We start from the raw sequence: 16,042 nt of genomic DNA on the forward strand, positions 1-16,042 counted from the left end.
GGCTCCAAAAATCCACTCTCGCTGTCCCTCACCTCCCTGTCACACTCCACGCCAGCCCCGCCTTTAAAAAGCACTGTAGCAGCAGAACGCTGGGATAGCTGCCCACAATGCACCACTCCCAGCCCCGCTGCAGTGCTTTCCCCACACAGCTGTGCGAAGACACCTGGAACTCCCAGCGCTGCACACCTGCCAGAACAGCCAAACCCACAGGCAGCTCCCGAGCTCTTTGCCCCAGGCCTGGGGGCCGCCACCTCTGAGGTACAAACCCCGGGGCTGACGCTGATAAAACGGGACTGCGGGCGGGCCGCAGAGCCCAGCCAAACACCACCTGTACAGCAGCGCTTCTCTGGGCGCCCGCCACCCGCATGGATTGCCCCGGGGGCGCGCACCCATGCGCATACCCCGGACACCTGCCTCAGAGCCTGGCCCGGTGGGATCTCTGCCCCTCCCCCTCCGCTAAAGAGCCCGCGCGGGGCACACGCGCCGGGCAGGCTGCAGCGGGACCGCTCCTGTTCAAGTCGCGCCTCCGAGCCAATGAAAAGTCGCTGCCGGCTGCCTACAGCTTCGCCCTGTGCCCGTTACCATGGAGACCTTCCACTCTTCTCGTGGGATTTGCCCATTCGGACGTGGCTCTCGCGAGGTTTGCGGGCGGCGCGGTGACGCCGCTGCTTGCGTGCTTGAGGCGGAAGTGTTTCGGTGTTTACAGGCGGCAGAGCCTGGGGCAGGGGTGCCGGGACGGAGTCGCAGAGCCCATGTGCCCGCAGCCCCCGCCGCCCATGGAGGTGATGGAGGGGCCCCTCAACCTGGTGAGCCGCGCTCCGGGCGGGGAGGGGGCGCCGGAGCGGGCGGCGGCTGCCCCGCTGGCAGGGTGGGCGCCTGGCGCCGCAGGTGCGGACCGCGAAGAGATCCGGGGCCGGGCGGGCAATGGGAGGGAGAAGGCCCCCGAGCCCCGGCGGCGCTGCGGCTTCCACCGCCGCAGGGGGAGGAGCTGCCCCAGTGGCACAGCAGGGGGCTGAGTGTCGCTGGAGAGGACAAGGCCCCGCTGGCTCCTAGGAGCGGTTGGACCTTCCCCTGCGGCCTCTGGTGCCCACCATCGGGACTGTAAACAAAGGTTCAGAGCCCGTCCCAGTGCTGGGGAAGTGCAGTACCCGCAGAGTCATTGTCTGGTCTGGTCTGGCCTGGCGGTGCACATTCTTCAAAATAGGATCATAGCCCTGATTAAAAGTCACCTCTAGCCACGTCAGCTCGGAGTCATAATATCAGAGCTGCTAGTGAGTTAAATATGGTGTTAGACACGTTAGAAAATCCTCAATTTTTCTAGGTATACACGCTAAGAATAGAAGGTGATGGGCAGGTAACACAGACACTTGAAGTTACTTGTGTACAGGATTATGTAAATGTCTTTCCTTCACTGGTGTATAGTATTTCAGTACTTTGAGAGTTAGTCATAGGACCACGAGAGTTTGGACTGCTAAAAGTGGCTGTAGCTGTTTAGGAAGACTATTAGAGGGAATCAAAGCATGAATAACTGTTTCATCAGATCAAGATTGGGATAAGGAGTAATTCTGGCTGTGCCCTGGTAGTAGAATGCTTATGTGAGTGACATGAGACATGTGGGAAGGAAATACTTTGGGATTACAGAAACAGGATAAGATGCACACAGAAGCCTTGTCTGCATGAAATTAAATTGGTGGCACCCTATTGCATAGAGAGACTGTTAATGTATACCTTATAGGATTTAAAGTAGATTCCTTACTGATTTTAAGCTAAATTGATATAAGGAACTCAGACTGAAACAGTGATTTTGCAGTAGGTTGGCACCAAGGCTAATCTGAGAATTATGTCATGTAGAGGAGGTCTAAGGCCAAGTAGTAAGAAGTTGATCTGTGCTCACAGGTAAGAAACAAGTGAATAATCATGCATAAGGGGTAATTTAGTGATGGGATGGGTGTCCAATCAGGCTGAAAGTTAAGAAGATTGTGCTGGAGGAAGGAGCTATAGAGGTTGAGGAAAAAAACTCCAGAACCTTGTTAAGCAATTGAGTAGACATAGGACTGCAGTCAGGGGAGAGGTAGCTTAATGTTTTAAGCATTGGCCTGCTAAACCCAGGGTTGTGAGTTCAGTCCTTGCAGGGGCCAGTTAGGGATCTGGGGCAAAAATCAGTACTTGGTCTTGCTAGTGAAGGCAGGAGGCTGGACTGATGACCTTTCAAGGTCCCTTCCAGTTCTAGGAGATAGGTATATCTCCTATTTATTATTATAGCAACTGAAGAAAGATCTGGTGGAGGTTTAGAAGACAGATCATCAATTTTGAGTTCTGAGTGGTAAATTAGTGGTAAATAGGTGATAACTATGGGTGACCCCTGGGCAGAAGTCAGCATTTAGTAGTGCCCCATCCTGACATTTAAAAGCAGACCATTAAGTAAGGTCATGTGCACTAAAAAAAGTATGAATAAGGCCAAAGAGATGATGGTCTGACCACAAGAGCAGTGTAAACGCAGCAAAGAGTCCTGTGGCACAGTATAGACTAACAGATGTTTTGGAGCATGAGCTTTCCTGGATGAATACCCACTTCGTCAGATGTATGAGCAGTGTAATCACCATACCCATTTGTAGTGCCAGACAAAAATACTCTAGACTCTTGTGTGTGCTATAGTTCTTGTAAAGAGAGTAGTGACCAGTGTTGTCCACTAGCATCCTGATGGTGGCCAATACAACTTCAGAGGAAGGTGCAAGAAACTACAAATAAAAAATAATGGAATAACCTGTTTAGAGGGGAATATTTTTCTAACTCCCCCCTCCCCCCAATGAGTGACTATAACCTGAAGTATTTTTTTTTTACCCTTAACCTAGAACTTTGTATCTTATCTGATGGAACTATGAATAATCTCATCCCTGGAAACAACCAATGCCTTTTTGAATCTCACTGAGGTCTTGGCCTCTCTTGTGGCAATGATTTCCAAAGGTATTATGTAGTGTAGATAAGGGCTAAGTAAGCTACAGCTTTTAACAGTTTTCCATCTGTTGAAGTTAGTCTCACTGCCCTAAAAGCCAGGATCACCCAGTAACTTTTTTTCTGAAGTATGATATTTTCTTTCCTCTGGTGTAGAATGTTGACTTTTTAGTGAAATTGCATAGGTTTGTTAACAGCTCAGAACATTGATTCTAAAATTCATTAACTGTTGGATGTGAATACCATATGTTCCTGGTGACTTTAAAGAGCAAAAAATTCATTTTGTTGTCAGCTCTTTACCTGAGAAGTTAGGCATCTCGCCCATTTCCACAATGAAGAGAACTGATAAAAAGAAATAATTTAGCAGCTTTGCAGTGTCCTTTTGCACCTGAATTGCTCCTTTAACATTCTGCTTTTCCAGCAGACCTTAAAATTCTCTTGTCTTTCTGCAACTGACACTTAGAGTTTCTAGTTTATGTATTTGGCTATTTGCTCTTAGCGTATCTAATTCCTTACATGTTGTCTGCAATAGTATGCTTTTCTCTATTGGCGTCAGTTGCGCCGCATTTCCATTTGTCTGAAGGATACCTGTTGGCTTAAATTTCTTTAGTCCTTTAAGTATACCATTTTCTGTTTGCATCCCCCTTCTTGTTGTGCATGCCTTCTGAGTCACCATGGTATGCCTAAATAGCCTAAGGATTTTAGTTTTCTCAAGCTTTACTTCAGGGTTTTGACTCTTTTTCTTCCTGAAATCCTCCTTTCTAAAGGGTAGTCTGACAGTGCTAGCTTTTGGTGATTGTTTGTGAAAGGATATCTTAATTATATTGTGGTCACTAATACGTACTGGTTCAACTATAGTGACTTCTTGAATTAACATCTGTGTATTATTTAGGAATAAGTTCTTTCCTTCCCCATAACATCTAGCACCATCTCATAGCCCATTAAGGGAGCAGTGATGCTGGGCCTGTGCTCCTCTCTTTCAGGGAATTCCAGAGTTTTTCCTGGTCTCAAAGTTTCTGTTAACTCTGAGTAAGTGGGATTACCAGGCCCTGATACTGATAAGGAGGCCAGTAATATAATTCTGCTAGTCTATTTGTAGGATTATATCTTGGAACTGTATCTGTATAAATTCCACTGGATGGTCACCTCCACTAAACCTCAGTCATGTCTACAATTGTAGGATCCCTTTTATTTCTTGGTTTTCCTTTGCCCAAAATAGCTTCATTATGTAAAGACACCCCCCCCCACTAATGTGCAGTGAAACTGGTTGGTGTTAACAACAGAAGACGGGTTGCTCTTAATACTTCTAAATTCTATCATTTGTTAGTTTGACAAAACATACCCTCCCTGGAGTTACTTTTCTCAGCCCTCCTTGCTTTATTTTTTAGTTTTGTGTTTTTTTTACTTAAATTGTAGCTCTTAGCACAGGTAGCCTACTGCAGTCTGTGCCTCGTATCTTGTTAAAGTTTTGTTAGCTCCTGAAGGATGCTCTACCATTAACTCTGAATATCTTCAAACAAGCAAAGTGGTTCTGTGTGGGCTAAAATCTTTCCAGAGAGACTTTTCCAGTATGTTTCAGGAAAACAAAACATGCATAAAGAAAGAGGACTTTCAGTCAACTTGTTGCTCAAGGAAGACAACAATAGATTTGCTCTGTTTGAAAAATAATAATTCACAAATTTACCTTTAAAAATCACATAGGGTCTGTCTTGTTTTGTCCTAGTAGTCTTCTATCAGCAGCTAGCAGTTGGGTGGGATCACTTGAGAGAGATTGCTCTTATTCACCCAGGCTAGAGTCATGTGACTTTACTGCTTAAAGCTGTAGCTGTTCAGTTCCTTAGATTAGTAATCAGGCATGTTTCTATCTTTCCTTACCTCAAAGGGGCAGTCTTACTGTTCTTAATCATCCCACTCAAAGGAAATATTGACTTCCCATGTAGCTCATCAAAATTAATGAGCAAGCAGAGGGATGTTTGGTGCTTCCCTAAGGTTTCCATGTTCTCTTGAAGATGTGGTGATTACCCTTAAAAGGGACTCTGAGAGTGTTGCAGCCAGAGGATGCCCTGTTACAACTTCATTGTAACCATATTAGAAACTTGTCTGCTCCTCTGTTTCCAGGAGTGCAGTGTGACATGCCTAAACACTATCTGACAGGCTATGCTTTTTTTAAAGGCTTTTCACATGCTTACCTATTGTGATTAGCTATTTAACCATAATTTTAAATGACACTTTTTCTGTACGCAATTCTTATGGAGAAATTATTCTAGGCTAATTAATAAATGGTATTGGGGTTCTGTTTTGCTGAATTTAATTCTGATCAATGAAATTGCTACTTTTTTCTTTCTTCTCAAGAATATCTCCTCTTCCAGTTGACCTGGCTTCTTTGGACCTGTCTCTTGGATAGGCCAAGACTACCCGTTTTGATGTTGAAACTGTAGTTTCCCAAAGCAATAGAACTAGTTGTGAAGTTGAGCGTGTTGAGGGTTTTACAGATATTAGTAATGCAAGATACCAAGCTCATTTCCTGTTAATGTCCCATTTCATATACTTTCTGAGCTGGGCTCCTATTTTTCTCAAGAGCATTTTAGTAAATGAAGTTACTGTATGCACAAACCAACCTCTCTTGCCAAAGGGTGAAGCATAGAAAATGGCTATTTGTGAAGCAAACACTGCTGTGGGTTAACACACTTGTGAATTCACTCCTCGGTTTGTCAGGAGAGTAAACTGTTTTCCTTGTCCCCTGTGAGAGTCTATGGAAAGAGTTAATAGAACAGTATCTTTCCCTTGGAATATTGGCAGAAAAAAATGAATCGCCTTCCTCTGCCATGTTTAGACAAACGTAGGGATATTGACAATACTATGGGTTTATCTATACAGCAATGTAGTGCCTGGTGTAAGCTGGCGTGTGAATCTGCAGCACATGAGCCTGTCACACAATGAGTGGCTGTATGGATCCTGCTGCTATGCATTATAAGTCCCATCACGTGTTTTGACTAGATTGCACTAAATCGCCATGTAGACAAACCCGAAGTGGGTAAATGCCACTTAAATATTGTCACAAAGATCCTGGAATCTAGTCTGTGCCCTTGTTCACACAGCTCAATACTGGATTATAAAAACTACCCTACTGACCCAAATGTCTCAACTGGGTTGACATAACTGATAGGGCCCATAAACAAAAAAAAAAAACACTCTCTAGAACAGGGGTCGGCAACCTTTCAGAAGTGGTAGGCCGAGTCCTCATTTATTCACTCTAATTTAAGGTTTTGCATGCTGGTACTATATTATAACGTGTTTTAGAAAGTCTGTCTCTGTAAGTCTGTATATTATATAACTAAACTATTGTATGTAAAGTAAACAAAGTTTTCAAAATGTTTAAGAAGCTTCATTTAAAATTAAATTTAAGATGCTGATCTTACGCCGCTCGGCCTGCTCCCAGCCTGGGGTTCCATTCACCTAGGCCGGCAGTGGGCTTAGTAGGGCCTGTGACTGGGACCCCGGCTGGCAAGGGTCTGGCAGCCAGAACCCCAGACCGGCAGCAGGCTGAGCAATGGGTGTTAGCATGAAAACCTCCAAGCTTAGTTACCAGCTTGGACCTGGTACTGCTGCCACCACCCAAAAAATTAGTGTTTTGGGGCACTCTGGTCCCCCCAAAAACCTTCCCTGGGGACCCCAAGACCCAAATCCCTTGAGTCTCACAGCAAAGGGAAATAAACCTTTTCCCTCCCCCCCCCCTCCAGGTGCTCCTGGAGAGAGACACAGAAGCAACCTCCGTGAATCTAAGCAGAGGGAGTCCACCCTCTCTAATTCCAGTCCTGGAAACAAAAGCACTTCCCTCTTCACCCAGAGGGAATGCAAAGTCAGGCTAGTAAATCTAACACACACAGATTTCCCTCTGACTTCTTCCTCCCACCAATTCCCTGGTGAGCTGCAGACTCAATTCCCTGGAGTTCCTCACTAAAGAAAAACTCCAACAGGTCTTAAAAGAAAGAAAAATACATACAAATGGTCTCTCTGTATTAAGGTGACAAATACAGGGTCAATTGCTTAAAAGAAATATGAATAAACAGCCTTATTCAAAAAGAATACAATTCAAAGCACTACAGCAACTATATCCATGTAAATACAAAGAAAACAATAGAAACCTTACTGTCTTACTATATTTGTACTCACAACTTGTAAACAGAGGATTAGAAAGCAGGAAATAGAAATACTTCTCATAGCTGAGAGAGATTCCGGCAGAAGACCCAGAACAAAAGACTCACACACAAAAAACCCTCCACCCAGAGTTGAAAAAATCCTGTTTCCTGATTGGTCCTCTGGTCAGGTGCTTCAGGTGAAAGAGACATTAACCCTTAGCTATCTGTTTATGGCAGGCCTGCTCCCAGCCTGGGGTTCCATTCACCTAGGCCGGCAGCGGGCTTAGTGGGGCCTGTGACTGGGACCCCGGCTGTCAAGGGTCCGGCAGCCAGAACCCCAGACCGGCAGCATGCTGAGCAGGGCCAGCAGCTGGGACCCCAGATTGGCAGTGGGCTGAGCAGCTCAGCCCACTGCTGTTCAGGGGTTCCAGCTGCTGGCCCTGCTCAGCATGCTGCCGGTCTGGGGTTCTGGCTGCCGGACCCGCTCAGCCCACTGCCGGTCTGGGATCTGGACCCTGCCCACATATAGTGGGTACCTACCTTTTCCCTGGTTTTAGCCCATTCTCTTCCTCTCTCTGCACTGAGCTGAGGGTGGGTGTACACTGAGCACAGGGCTGGGGGTGAAGGAACAGGTTGGGGTGTAGGGTCTGGCCAGGAGCTAGAATGAGGGAGGGGGCTCAGGGTTGGGCAGGAAGTTTGGGCATGGAGCGCTTACCTGGGCAGCTCCCATTTGATGTGAGGGGTGAAAGTGGGAGAGTGTGTGTGTGTGTGTGTGTGTGTGTGTGTGTGTGTATGTGTATGTGTAGGAGCTTCTGTTTGGTGCTCAGGGTGGGGTTGGGAATGTGTGGGGTGCAAGAGTCAGGGCTGGGGGATGGAGCTGTGTGAGGAGGGTGCAGGAGTCAGGGCTGGGGGATGGAGCTGTGTGAGGAGGGTGCAGGAGTCAGGGCAGAGGGCTCAGGGTGTGTGAGGGGGGTGCAGGGCTCAGGTCTGGGGTGTGGGTGTGGGCTGGAGTCATGGGGATGCTCCCTGCCCTGAGCAGCTCATGGCAGGGGCTGGAGGGGATATTCCCTGATTCCACCCTCCTTCCCCAAGACCCCATCCTCGCCTCTTCTCTGGAGCAGCGATCATGCTGTGGCTGCAGTTCCAGGTCTACTTCCCCTTCCCCCAGGGCCATCAGCTGTTCGGCCGCAGGGAGGGAGAGGAGGAGAAGCAGGAATGCTGGGGGAAGAGGTGGGAGCTTGGCTGCTGGTGGAGGCTGCCCTGCAGGAGCAGCCGACAGGACCAGGCTTCTGCCCCCTGCCCGCCCCCCCCCGGGGAGAGAGCGGTGGGCATGGGATGGAAAAGAGCAGGTTGAGCTGGACAGGATTTTTAATGGCACGCACGCTGCTGCCTGCTAGGGTCCCAGCCGCTGGCCCCACCCAGCCCGCCGCTGGCCCCACCCAGCCCACTGCTGGCCTGGCCTGGTCTTTGACACATGTGCCATAGGTTGCTGACCCCTGCTCTAGAAACAGTCTCTCTTAAATCATGCTCTACTTTGTTAAAACTCTTCTACTCTTAATCTGTTGCTGTGAAGCAGCTTACTGCTATTAGAGTATGGCTGCTTATGCTGAATTTTGTAAACTTTTAACCAAGCTGAAGGCTTTTATGTAAAGCACCAAATGATAGTGCTGCTCTTATTTTGTCAGCTTGAGTGCAGGGAGCTCTTCAGGATCGTGAAGGAAATGAAAAGCTGTTGGAAGCTATAGTCCCACAAGAGAAGTGCATGTGTGGTTGATCTCACAATTGCTTATGAGAAGATTCCAGACTCTCACATTAGGGCACACAACTCCACAGCACAGGAATCAATAAGGGCAGTTTTGGAGGATTGTTTCCAGTAGCTCATGGCAGCATAGCCACTGGTGGTTGGTTCCTTACACCATGGACCATTGGCCTAGGACACTTGTTTGCCACTGCAAGTGTTAGGTACTCTGTGTGAAGACTTACAGTCACTGCCACTTTATAAAACCTTAAACCTTTTGCCATACCTGCACAGTACATTTGTCCACAAAAGTCCTACAGTGGGTGAGCATTATAGGAAATTGTTTCTCTGCCTCTCAAAGTCTGGACTGGGAGATCTTGGGTTAAGACTCTGAAGCTGTATGAACACCTGATTATCTGTTTGGTGCTAGTTACTATAAAAAAACAGTTTCAGTCATTCCTAGTTTCAGCTTTGATTAAAATAACATTTTCTTTTAAGGCTCATCAGCAGAGTAGAAAAGCAGACCGGTTGTTGGCAGCAGGGAAATACGAAGAAGCAATTTCTTGTCACAAAAAAGCAGCTGGTGAGTGTTACCTTTTCATAAGATATTTATGATCCAGTTTTCAAAAGCAGCCTTGAAACTTGCTCAGGCTAAGTAACTATATACATACTTGCATAGAAATGCTGTTTTTGTACATGCCAAAAAATGTGAACATAGGTTTGGAGGCCCTATGCGAAGCCTCTCGGAAATGTAGTCTTTAATTTCACTTCTATTTTGACCTTTCTTACTTGGAGTATCTAGTTGTCAGCATAATGTGGGAAATATTTAGCCACTAATCTTTGCTAAACACTCAATTGGTGGTTAGCAATCTTAATGTTTTTAATGAATCTATTACTGATAAAGCAATTTTTACCAAGAAAGCTCAACCTTCAGGGGTAATGAGCTCTGTTCTGCAGGCCCACCCTAGGATTGACAGTCTTCCATCCTTATTCACAAAAATTTGTGTTCAGGTTCACATTTGATTTGTGAATGTGCAGGTGCTGCCTCTTAACAGGTAAGATCTGCCCTGGGAGGTGACTGCATTAGTAGGTACAATAGGTGCAGTTTTTGGGTGTTGTATGGAGGACCACTAGATAGCACTTGGAGCAGCCACCTGTAGGTTTGTTTTTAATATACTTTCCGGGGAGAGGGAGCTGAGAAGTTTGTATTCCTGCCCCAGTCACTTTAACCTTGAACTAATCACTGAATTGAACTAGTAAAAGAAACTGAAAAGAAAAAAAAATTCTCTCTGCATCTGGAGAAGAGGCTACTGCTGTCAAAAGCGGATTTTGCACATCAACATATGGTTGCAGGTGCTTAGCAAGCGACTTCCAGCTGTTCAGTGGATTTTTATTTTAAATCTCAGCAGTAGCAAATATGTACTGCTTGAATACTTAAGTCATTTTAATAGATGGTAGTAAATTTAGGCCTTAAAGGTTGTAAACCTCAAAATTAATTTTAAATAGTATTAATTTTAAAATAGGTGTTTTTAATTAAAAAATGCATTGAGTTTTATTCAGGGTTGGAGCCATGGATCTTGCTTCTCTACTCCATCAGTAGTGCAGTCAAAGAAAAGTATGGTACTCTACTGTAGTGTTCTTGTTTCATTTATATGTATGTAAGACAGACTCTGGCCCATAGCTTTGTCATTTCCTTATATACTACGGGGGCAGATGCTGATGATGCTGCTCCTCCTCCTTTGGGGACTTCCTGCAAACCTTAGGTTTGATCAGGGAAAAAGTTGTAATGAAATTGCGTGGGTAGTGCTCTCCTTAGTGGTGAAGCAGTTAGAACCGTACATGGGAATGTGTAACGCATATATTATACTATGATGAGCAGAGAGACTTCACTTCAGAGATGATGATATGGAAGTAATTTACCTTAATACTAGGTAGGTTTAACGCTTTTCAAGGGAGACACGCATTTGAAAAGCAGTATGCGTATTCCCAGCAACAGTATGCCTATGTAATCCCCTCTTTGTGTGTGGATTCAGTGAACAAAATGATCAGATCTGAAAACTTTTAAAAATACTTAAATGGGTTAGTCTTTAGCTTGCAAGAAAAGAATGTTCTAATTTTCACAATCTGGCTTAAGCGTTTACCAATTTGTTTTTTGTGCAGCATACCTTGCTGAAGCCATGAAGCTGACACAATCCGAGCAGGTGAGATTGCATTTAGCTTGCACTCCATGGCTGGGAAACATTGAAGGTATTATTGTACAAACACACTTTAACTCTGGCCCTTGGGCATGTGCCCATTACACTGTGTCGTCATACCTCTTACACCATATAGTCATGCTGCCTCCTCTGAATGACCTGCACTGCTCTAATTTATGCCTCGCTGTCCGAAGCCCAAAGAGCTGATCGAGTAGCTGGGGTTAGCAGAATGGTGGAGTAGAGCTGGGAAAATAACCCCTTATTGTGAGTTGCTGGCAGTTCCACAAAAGAAAAGAATTCTCTTTGAGGCAAACTAAAGAATATCCATTTTGGGTTCGACAGAATATTTTTTTGGACCTGAAACAGATTTTGTGGGGCATTTGTGTATGTGGTGGGGGAAGAAGAGGAAGCCTTCCTTAATCTTAAACAGAGTGGTTAGAGCAGGGGTCAGCAACCTCTGGCACGCAGCTTGCCAGGGTAAGCACCCTGGTGGGCTGGGCCAGTGTGTTTACCTGCCACATCAGCAGGGTCAGCTGACGGCAGCTCCCACTGGCTGCAGTTCACGGTCCCAGTGAGGGATGTGCTGGCTGTGGCTTCCCGCCACCCCTATTGGCCTGGGATGGCGAACCGTGGCCAGTGGGAGCCCTGATCAGCTGGACCTGCTGATGGGGCAGGTAGGTAAACTGGCCCCGTCAGCATGCCAGAGGTTGCTGACCCCTGGGTTAGAGCATTGTACCTGGAATATGAGGAGCCTGGGTTCAGTTACCCCTCTGCCTGATGTGGAGCAGGAATTTGAACGTGGTTACCTCCATGGCAGGTCTGTCTGTCTCTCCCATTGAAGCCGTTCCACTTATTGGAACAGTCATTGGAGTGGGGACTTAGATCTTCGAGTGAGTGCCTGAGTCACCAAGCTGTAAAGTCATGCTCGCTCTCTCTCTGATTCAGTGACTATAAAATGGCACTATGACTGGGAAAAAGTACATTGTCCCGCTCCAATTATTCTTGTTGTTTCAACAAAGCTAAACTATTGAGAAAATTTCATGAAAAATGGAACACCCCACCCCAGTGGTCCAGCAATTGGAGTGACTCAGAATAGAGGATCAGTTTGAAAATGATGATATAATCTCATAGTAGAAATCTCTGCTGCTTAGTGGTGATGTCATTAATGCAGTGGTCTAGCTATATTCTACAACAAAAGGATTTGCTTCTTATTTAAAAAACACACATGTTGAATTACTGGCCAAGTAAAGCATGACATCTCATCCCAAGTACATTTATGGATGATCACAGGCCAAACTTTTACCTCCTCCCTTCAGAAGTCTCCATATGGATCGAAAGAGAAATTGCAGATGTCCAAATATTAAGTAGTCACACAACACTTCCATTTCACAGACTACAGTTAGTGAGTTTGATGGCATAAATGCCTGAATCTGCATTGCAGAAGCTAGAGAGAACAGTTTCCCCTCCCGGACATACTAATGGGCTGATTCTGTAAACGCTTAAGCATGTCTGTAATTTTACTCACAAATATATGCTTGCAGTATTAGGGCCTAAGTGTTAATTCAGTCAATCTTTTTTTCTTGGACAGGCTCAATTATCGCTGGAATTACAAAGGGATAGTCATATGAAACAATTATTGCTTATCCAGGAGAGGTGGAAAAGGGCAAAGAGAGAGGAGAGGCTAAAAGCCCAACAGAATGCAGACAAGGATATAGCTGCACATCTTCAGACCTCTTATAAACCATCAACTGAAGAATCTGAAGACCACAACATATTGGTTCCTGTTACTCAGAAATACAGTCCTTCTGCAAATAAGCATCTACAGGAAACTCAGGATGTCTTTGACAGGGAGCCAGATACACTATTATTTCTGCTTCAGAAAAGAGAGGAGCAATTGGAAGTGTGTATTGGGAACAAAGCCCCAAAAGATGACAAAATAATAATAGAGGAGCAGGCAACCAAAATTGCAGATTTGAAACGGCATGTGGAATTTCTTGTAGCTGAAAATGAGAGATTAAGGAGAGAGAATAAACAGCTAAAAGCAGAATGGATTAGACTCCAAAAAGCTCCAGTAGAGAAGGAGTTGGATGTAGATGCTGATTTTGTGGAGAAGTCAGAGTTATGGGGCCTACAACAACATTCAGAAACTGCTACTACTTCAGCCTCAACTTGGCAGAAGTTTGCAGCAAATGCAGGGAAGGCTAAGGACATTCTAATACCCAATCTTCCTCCCTTGGACATTCCATCACCTGAACTCCCTCTACTGGAGCTCTCTGAAGATATACTGAAAGGACTTATGAACAGCTAAATGAAGACCATGAGAAGTGCTCATGAAATGTTGTTAAGCAAATGAGAAAAGGGAAAACCACCAGGACAATGATGATCCAAGGGCAGCCAACATCTAACACAATCCTACTGTGCGAGAAAAGGCATTACAGCAACTGTCACTGTGAAATACACTTAATCATAGAGCTTACGGGTACCATAAATTGGTAAATGCAGGCTCTTGCGTCTTTCTCCTGATGTTTCAAACCAAATGACTGCTTGGAAAACATTTCAAACACAATCCTTCAGGGTTTTGAAGTAATGCTATGTGTAATAGGTATCTATAATGCCATAAATGATGCAGAACTTAACTTATGGTTGCCAGATGGCTGCCACTTCCGCTTGAAAGATGCTTTCTATCATGCATTCAGATTGTAAGCATTTCATTATGCACAATTTTGTTAATGGAGAGGTGTATAAGTTACACCATTTCTAGATGGATCGATGTGCCACACTCTTGTCTCCTGACAATATTAACCTCAGATTAATCGAGAAATATATAAACTTTCTATGGAGGAACCAAGTTATTCGTTCTGTGGGGAAGTTTTTAGATTTTGTTTACATAACTAATCAAGGTGCATCAAATTTAACTCTGGGTTTCTACATAAAAAAATTACATTGCTTAAAAAACCTGAGGAAAAAGTATCTTGTTCTTCAGAGGTGCATGAATGGAAGTAATGCTAGTGGGCAGTATTTAACTGCACAAAGGAAATATTTGTTTACATCTGTAAATCAGTCACTGAGGCTTTGAAAATAAAAAACTAAGTCGTAATCAACACCATAACAGTGGGTGAAAATAGTCTTCACAAACATTAAAGTGCCAGTCAATTGAACTGTACAATTTATTACACTAAAAATAGCTGGTGGTGAGGGAAAATGGAACACAACTTCCAGCCTTTCACCTTCAGGTGCATATAGAGAACCTGGGGAGAGTCCAGGGGTTGTGGTGGTCTGTGAAATGACATTTTTGTCTTTAGGTGCATCACCTCTTAAAACTATAATGAGCAGAAACCAGAGGACACAGATTCCAAAAAGGCTCATTCAGTTCAAGACTCAAAGCACAATTGCAGTGGTTTTCCAGACCTCCTCTACAGAATGAGCTTGTGCCCAAAGCTTTCGTGCCAGCTTTCTGCTGAAGTGCAGAGAAAACACCATGGTCCCTCTTATTCTCAGCTTCTGTGCAAATTTTCTTCTTTCCTCAATGCCTGGTCTGTTCTCTCCTTGAATAGAGGCAAGGGCTGCAGGAAAGAAATGCAGACAAAAAGACTGGATTTGCTCAAAGAACGGGTTTGAATTTGCTCACAACTCAGGAAATTTTGCTGTATTCCTAAACTGACAAACAAATTCTCTAGTTCACTGACGTCTGTATATATAGAAAGGGGGATGTTGGACTTCCTACTCAGATAACTAGTTAAAATCCAACAGTAGCAGTTGCATACATGTAAACTGAAAAACGAGCATGCCTTCCAAAGGTGGTGAAATCAAACTAAAGTTATTTAAGGTCCTAATTAATTGCACTCTGAACCCTCAAATAAATAGTACTAGATGTGGGATCATTTCAACTATTTTTATGTAGCTGCCACAGCTGTTGTCTGGCATGCTCCTGGCACTGTACAGGAAATCATTTTTGGACTGGCCACCTCCACTGAAGCATAATTCAAGTCATAAGCCTTATCCATTGAGGATGAGTACTCAAGCAGGCAAAACAGTGACGCTGAAAGGAAACCTCTCACATTGTTCTCCAGCCTGGGTCAGACTCCAGGACAACTTCCCTCACAAATTGAACAAGGGCAGCTACAGTAGTACGAAGATTAATCTCTTCAATTTCTCCTTAGTTACAAGCTAAAGATACTTTGGGGAGGATGGGAAGGAAGCAAGGTAAGGTAATCTGTTGCTCTTAATTTGACTGAAATAAGGACAGTCCATTAAAAAACCCACCACAATAAGTGTCACAGCAGATGCTTCAGGGGAAAGTGCCACAATCACAAATAGTTAATAGTGGAATAAACTGCCCATGACAATCTTTTCCTAATGCCTGTCAGAAGTTGGCTATAATATGGAGAGGGCAGGATGTTTTAAAAAAATTTATCCATGTTGTGGATGTGTAACATTCTCCACAAACTCCCCTTGTTCTTTTGTGAATCCTGTTAAACACTGGTTCTCATACAGCAGAGTTCTATAGATTAGTTGTGTTAAGTAAAATACAGTTGCTTTTATCAGTTTTAAATGTATTGCCTTTTAGTTTGTTTCCCTGTTCTTATGAGAAAAGGTCAGTAGGAGCACTTGAACTTACCTTATGCTATTTCTGACATTTCTCTAAACAGTCCCACTCTTTCCATGCTCTCCTTCTAGGGGTGGTCTTCTTATGCCTTCTTTGGACTTCATTCTGGTTCTTCTACTTCCCCCGTTTGAGATGGGATTATCGGACCAAACCCAGTAGTCCACAGGAGGGCATTCATTAATTAATAGAATGGAATAATTTTTTTTTAACATAGTATTTGCTTTTTGACTGCTGCTACGCATTGAGTGACAGTTTCCACTGAGCTGTCCGTAGCAATACCCAAGTCATGTTTACTACTTTATCATCATGAAAGTATATTCTGTAGCAAACATTGCCATCTGGTGAACAAAACAATGTTACATTAAAACAAACAGCCCCTTTTCCTTAAAATAGCACATTACTTCAAGTCTTA

At 44.4% G+C, this 16,042-nt stretch overlaps 1 protein-coding gene across 1 annotated transcript; it reads left to right on the forward strand.

The window, feature by feature from the left end:
* The first annotated feature begins 656 nt into the window (after positions 1-656).
* On the forward strand, positions 657-14,125 carry NRBF2 (nuclear receptor binding factor 2). The gene is made up of 4 exons (XM_050958338.1): positions 657-806; positions 9,328-9,412; positions 10,990-11,030; positions 12,613-14,125. Exons 1-4 carry the CDS (start codon positions 753-755, stop codon positions 13,330-13,332), a joined length of 900 nt encoding a protein of 299 aa, XP_050814295.1. The 5' UTR covers positions 657-752; the 3' UTR covers positions 13,333-14,125.
* The last annotated feature ends 1,917 nt before the right edge of the window (positions 14,126-16,042 follow it).

Source organism: Gopherus flavomarginatus, chromosome 6, assembly GCF_025201925.1.
Source record: "Gopherus flavomarginatus isolate rGopFla2 chromosome 6, rGopFla2.mat.asm, whole genome shotgun sequence".
Classification (NCBI taxonomy): Eukaryota; Metazoa; Chordata; order Testudines; family Testudinidae; genus Gopherus; species Gopherus flavomarginatus.

What these genes read in the sequence shown, in the direction of transcription:
- NRBF2 (XM_050958338.1), top strand. Translation starts at nt 753, where the DNA reads ATGTGCCCGCAGCCCCCGCCGCCCATGGAGGTGATGGAGGGGCCCCTC. An exon ending in TTGTCACAAAAAAGCAGCTG is followed by an intron (nt 9,413 to 10,989) that starts GTGAGTGTTACC and finishes TTTTTTGTGCAG; the next exon opens with CATACCTTGCTGAAGCCATG. An exon ending in AGCTGACACAATCCGAGCAG is followed by an intron (nt 11,031 to 12,612) that starts GTGAGATTGCAT and finishes TTTCTTGGACAG; the next exon opens with GCTCAATTATCGCTGGAATT.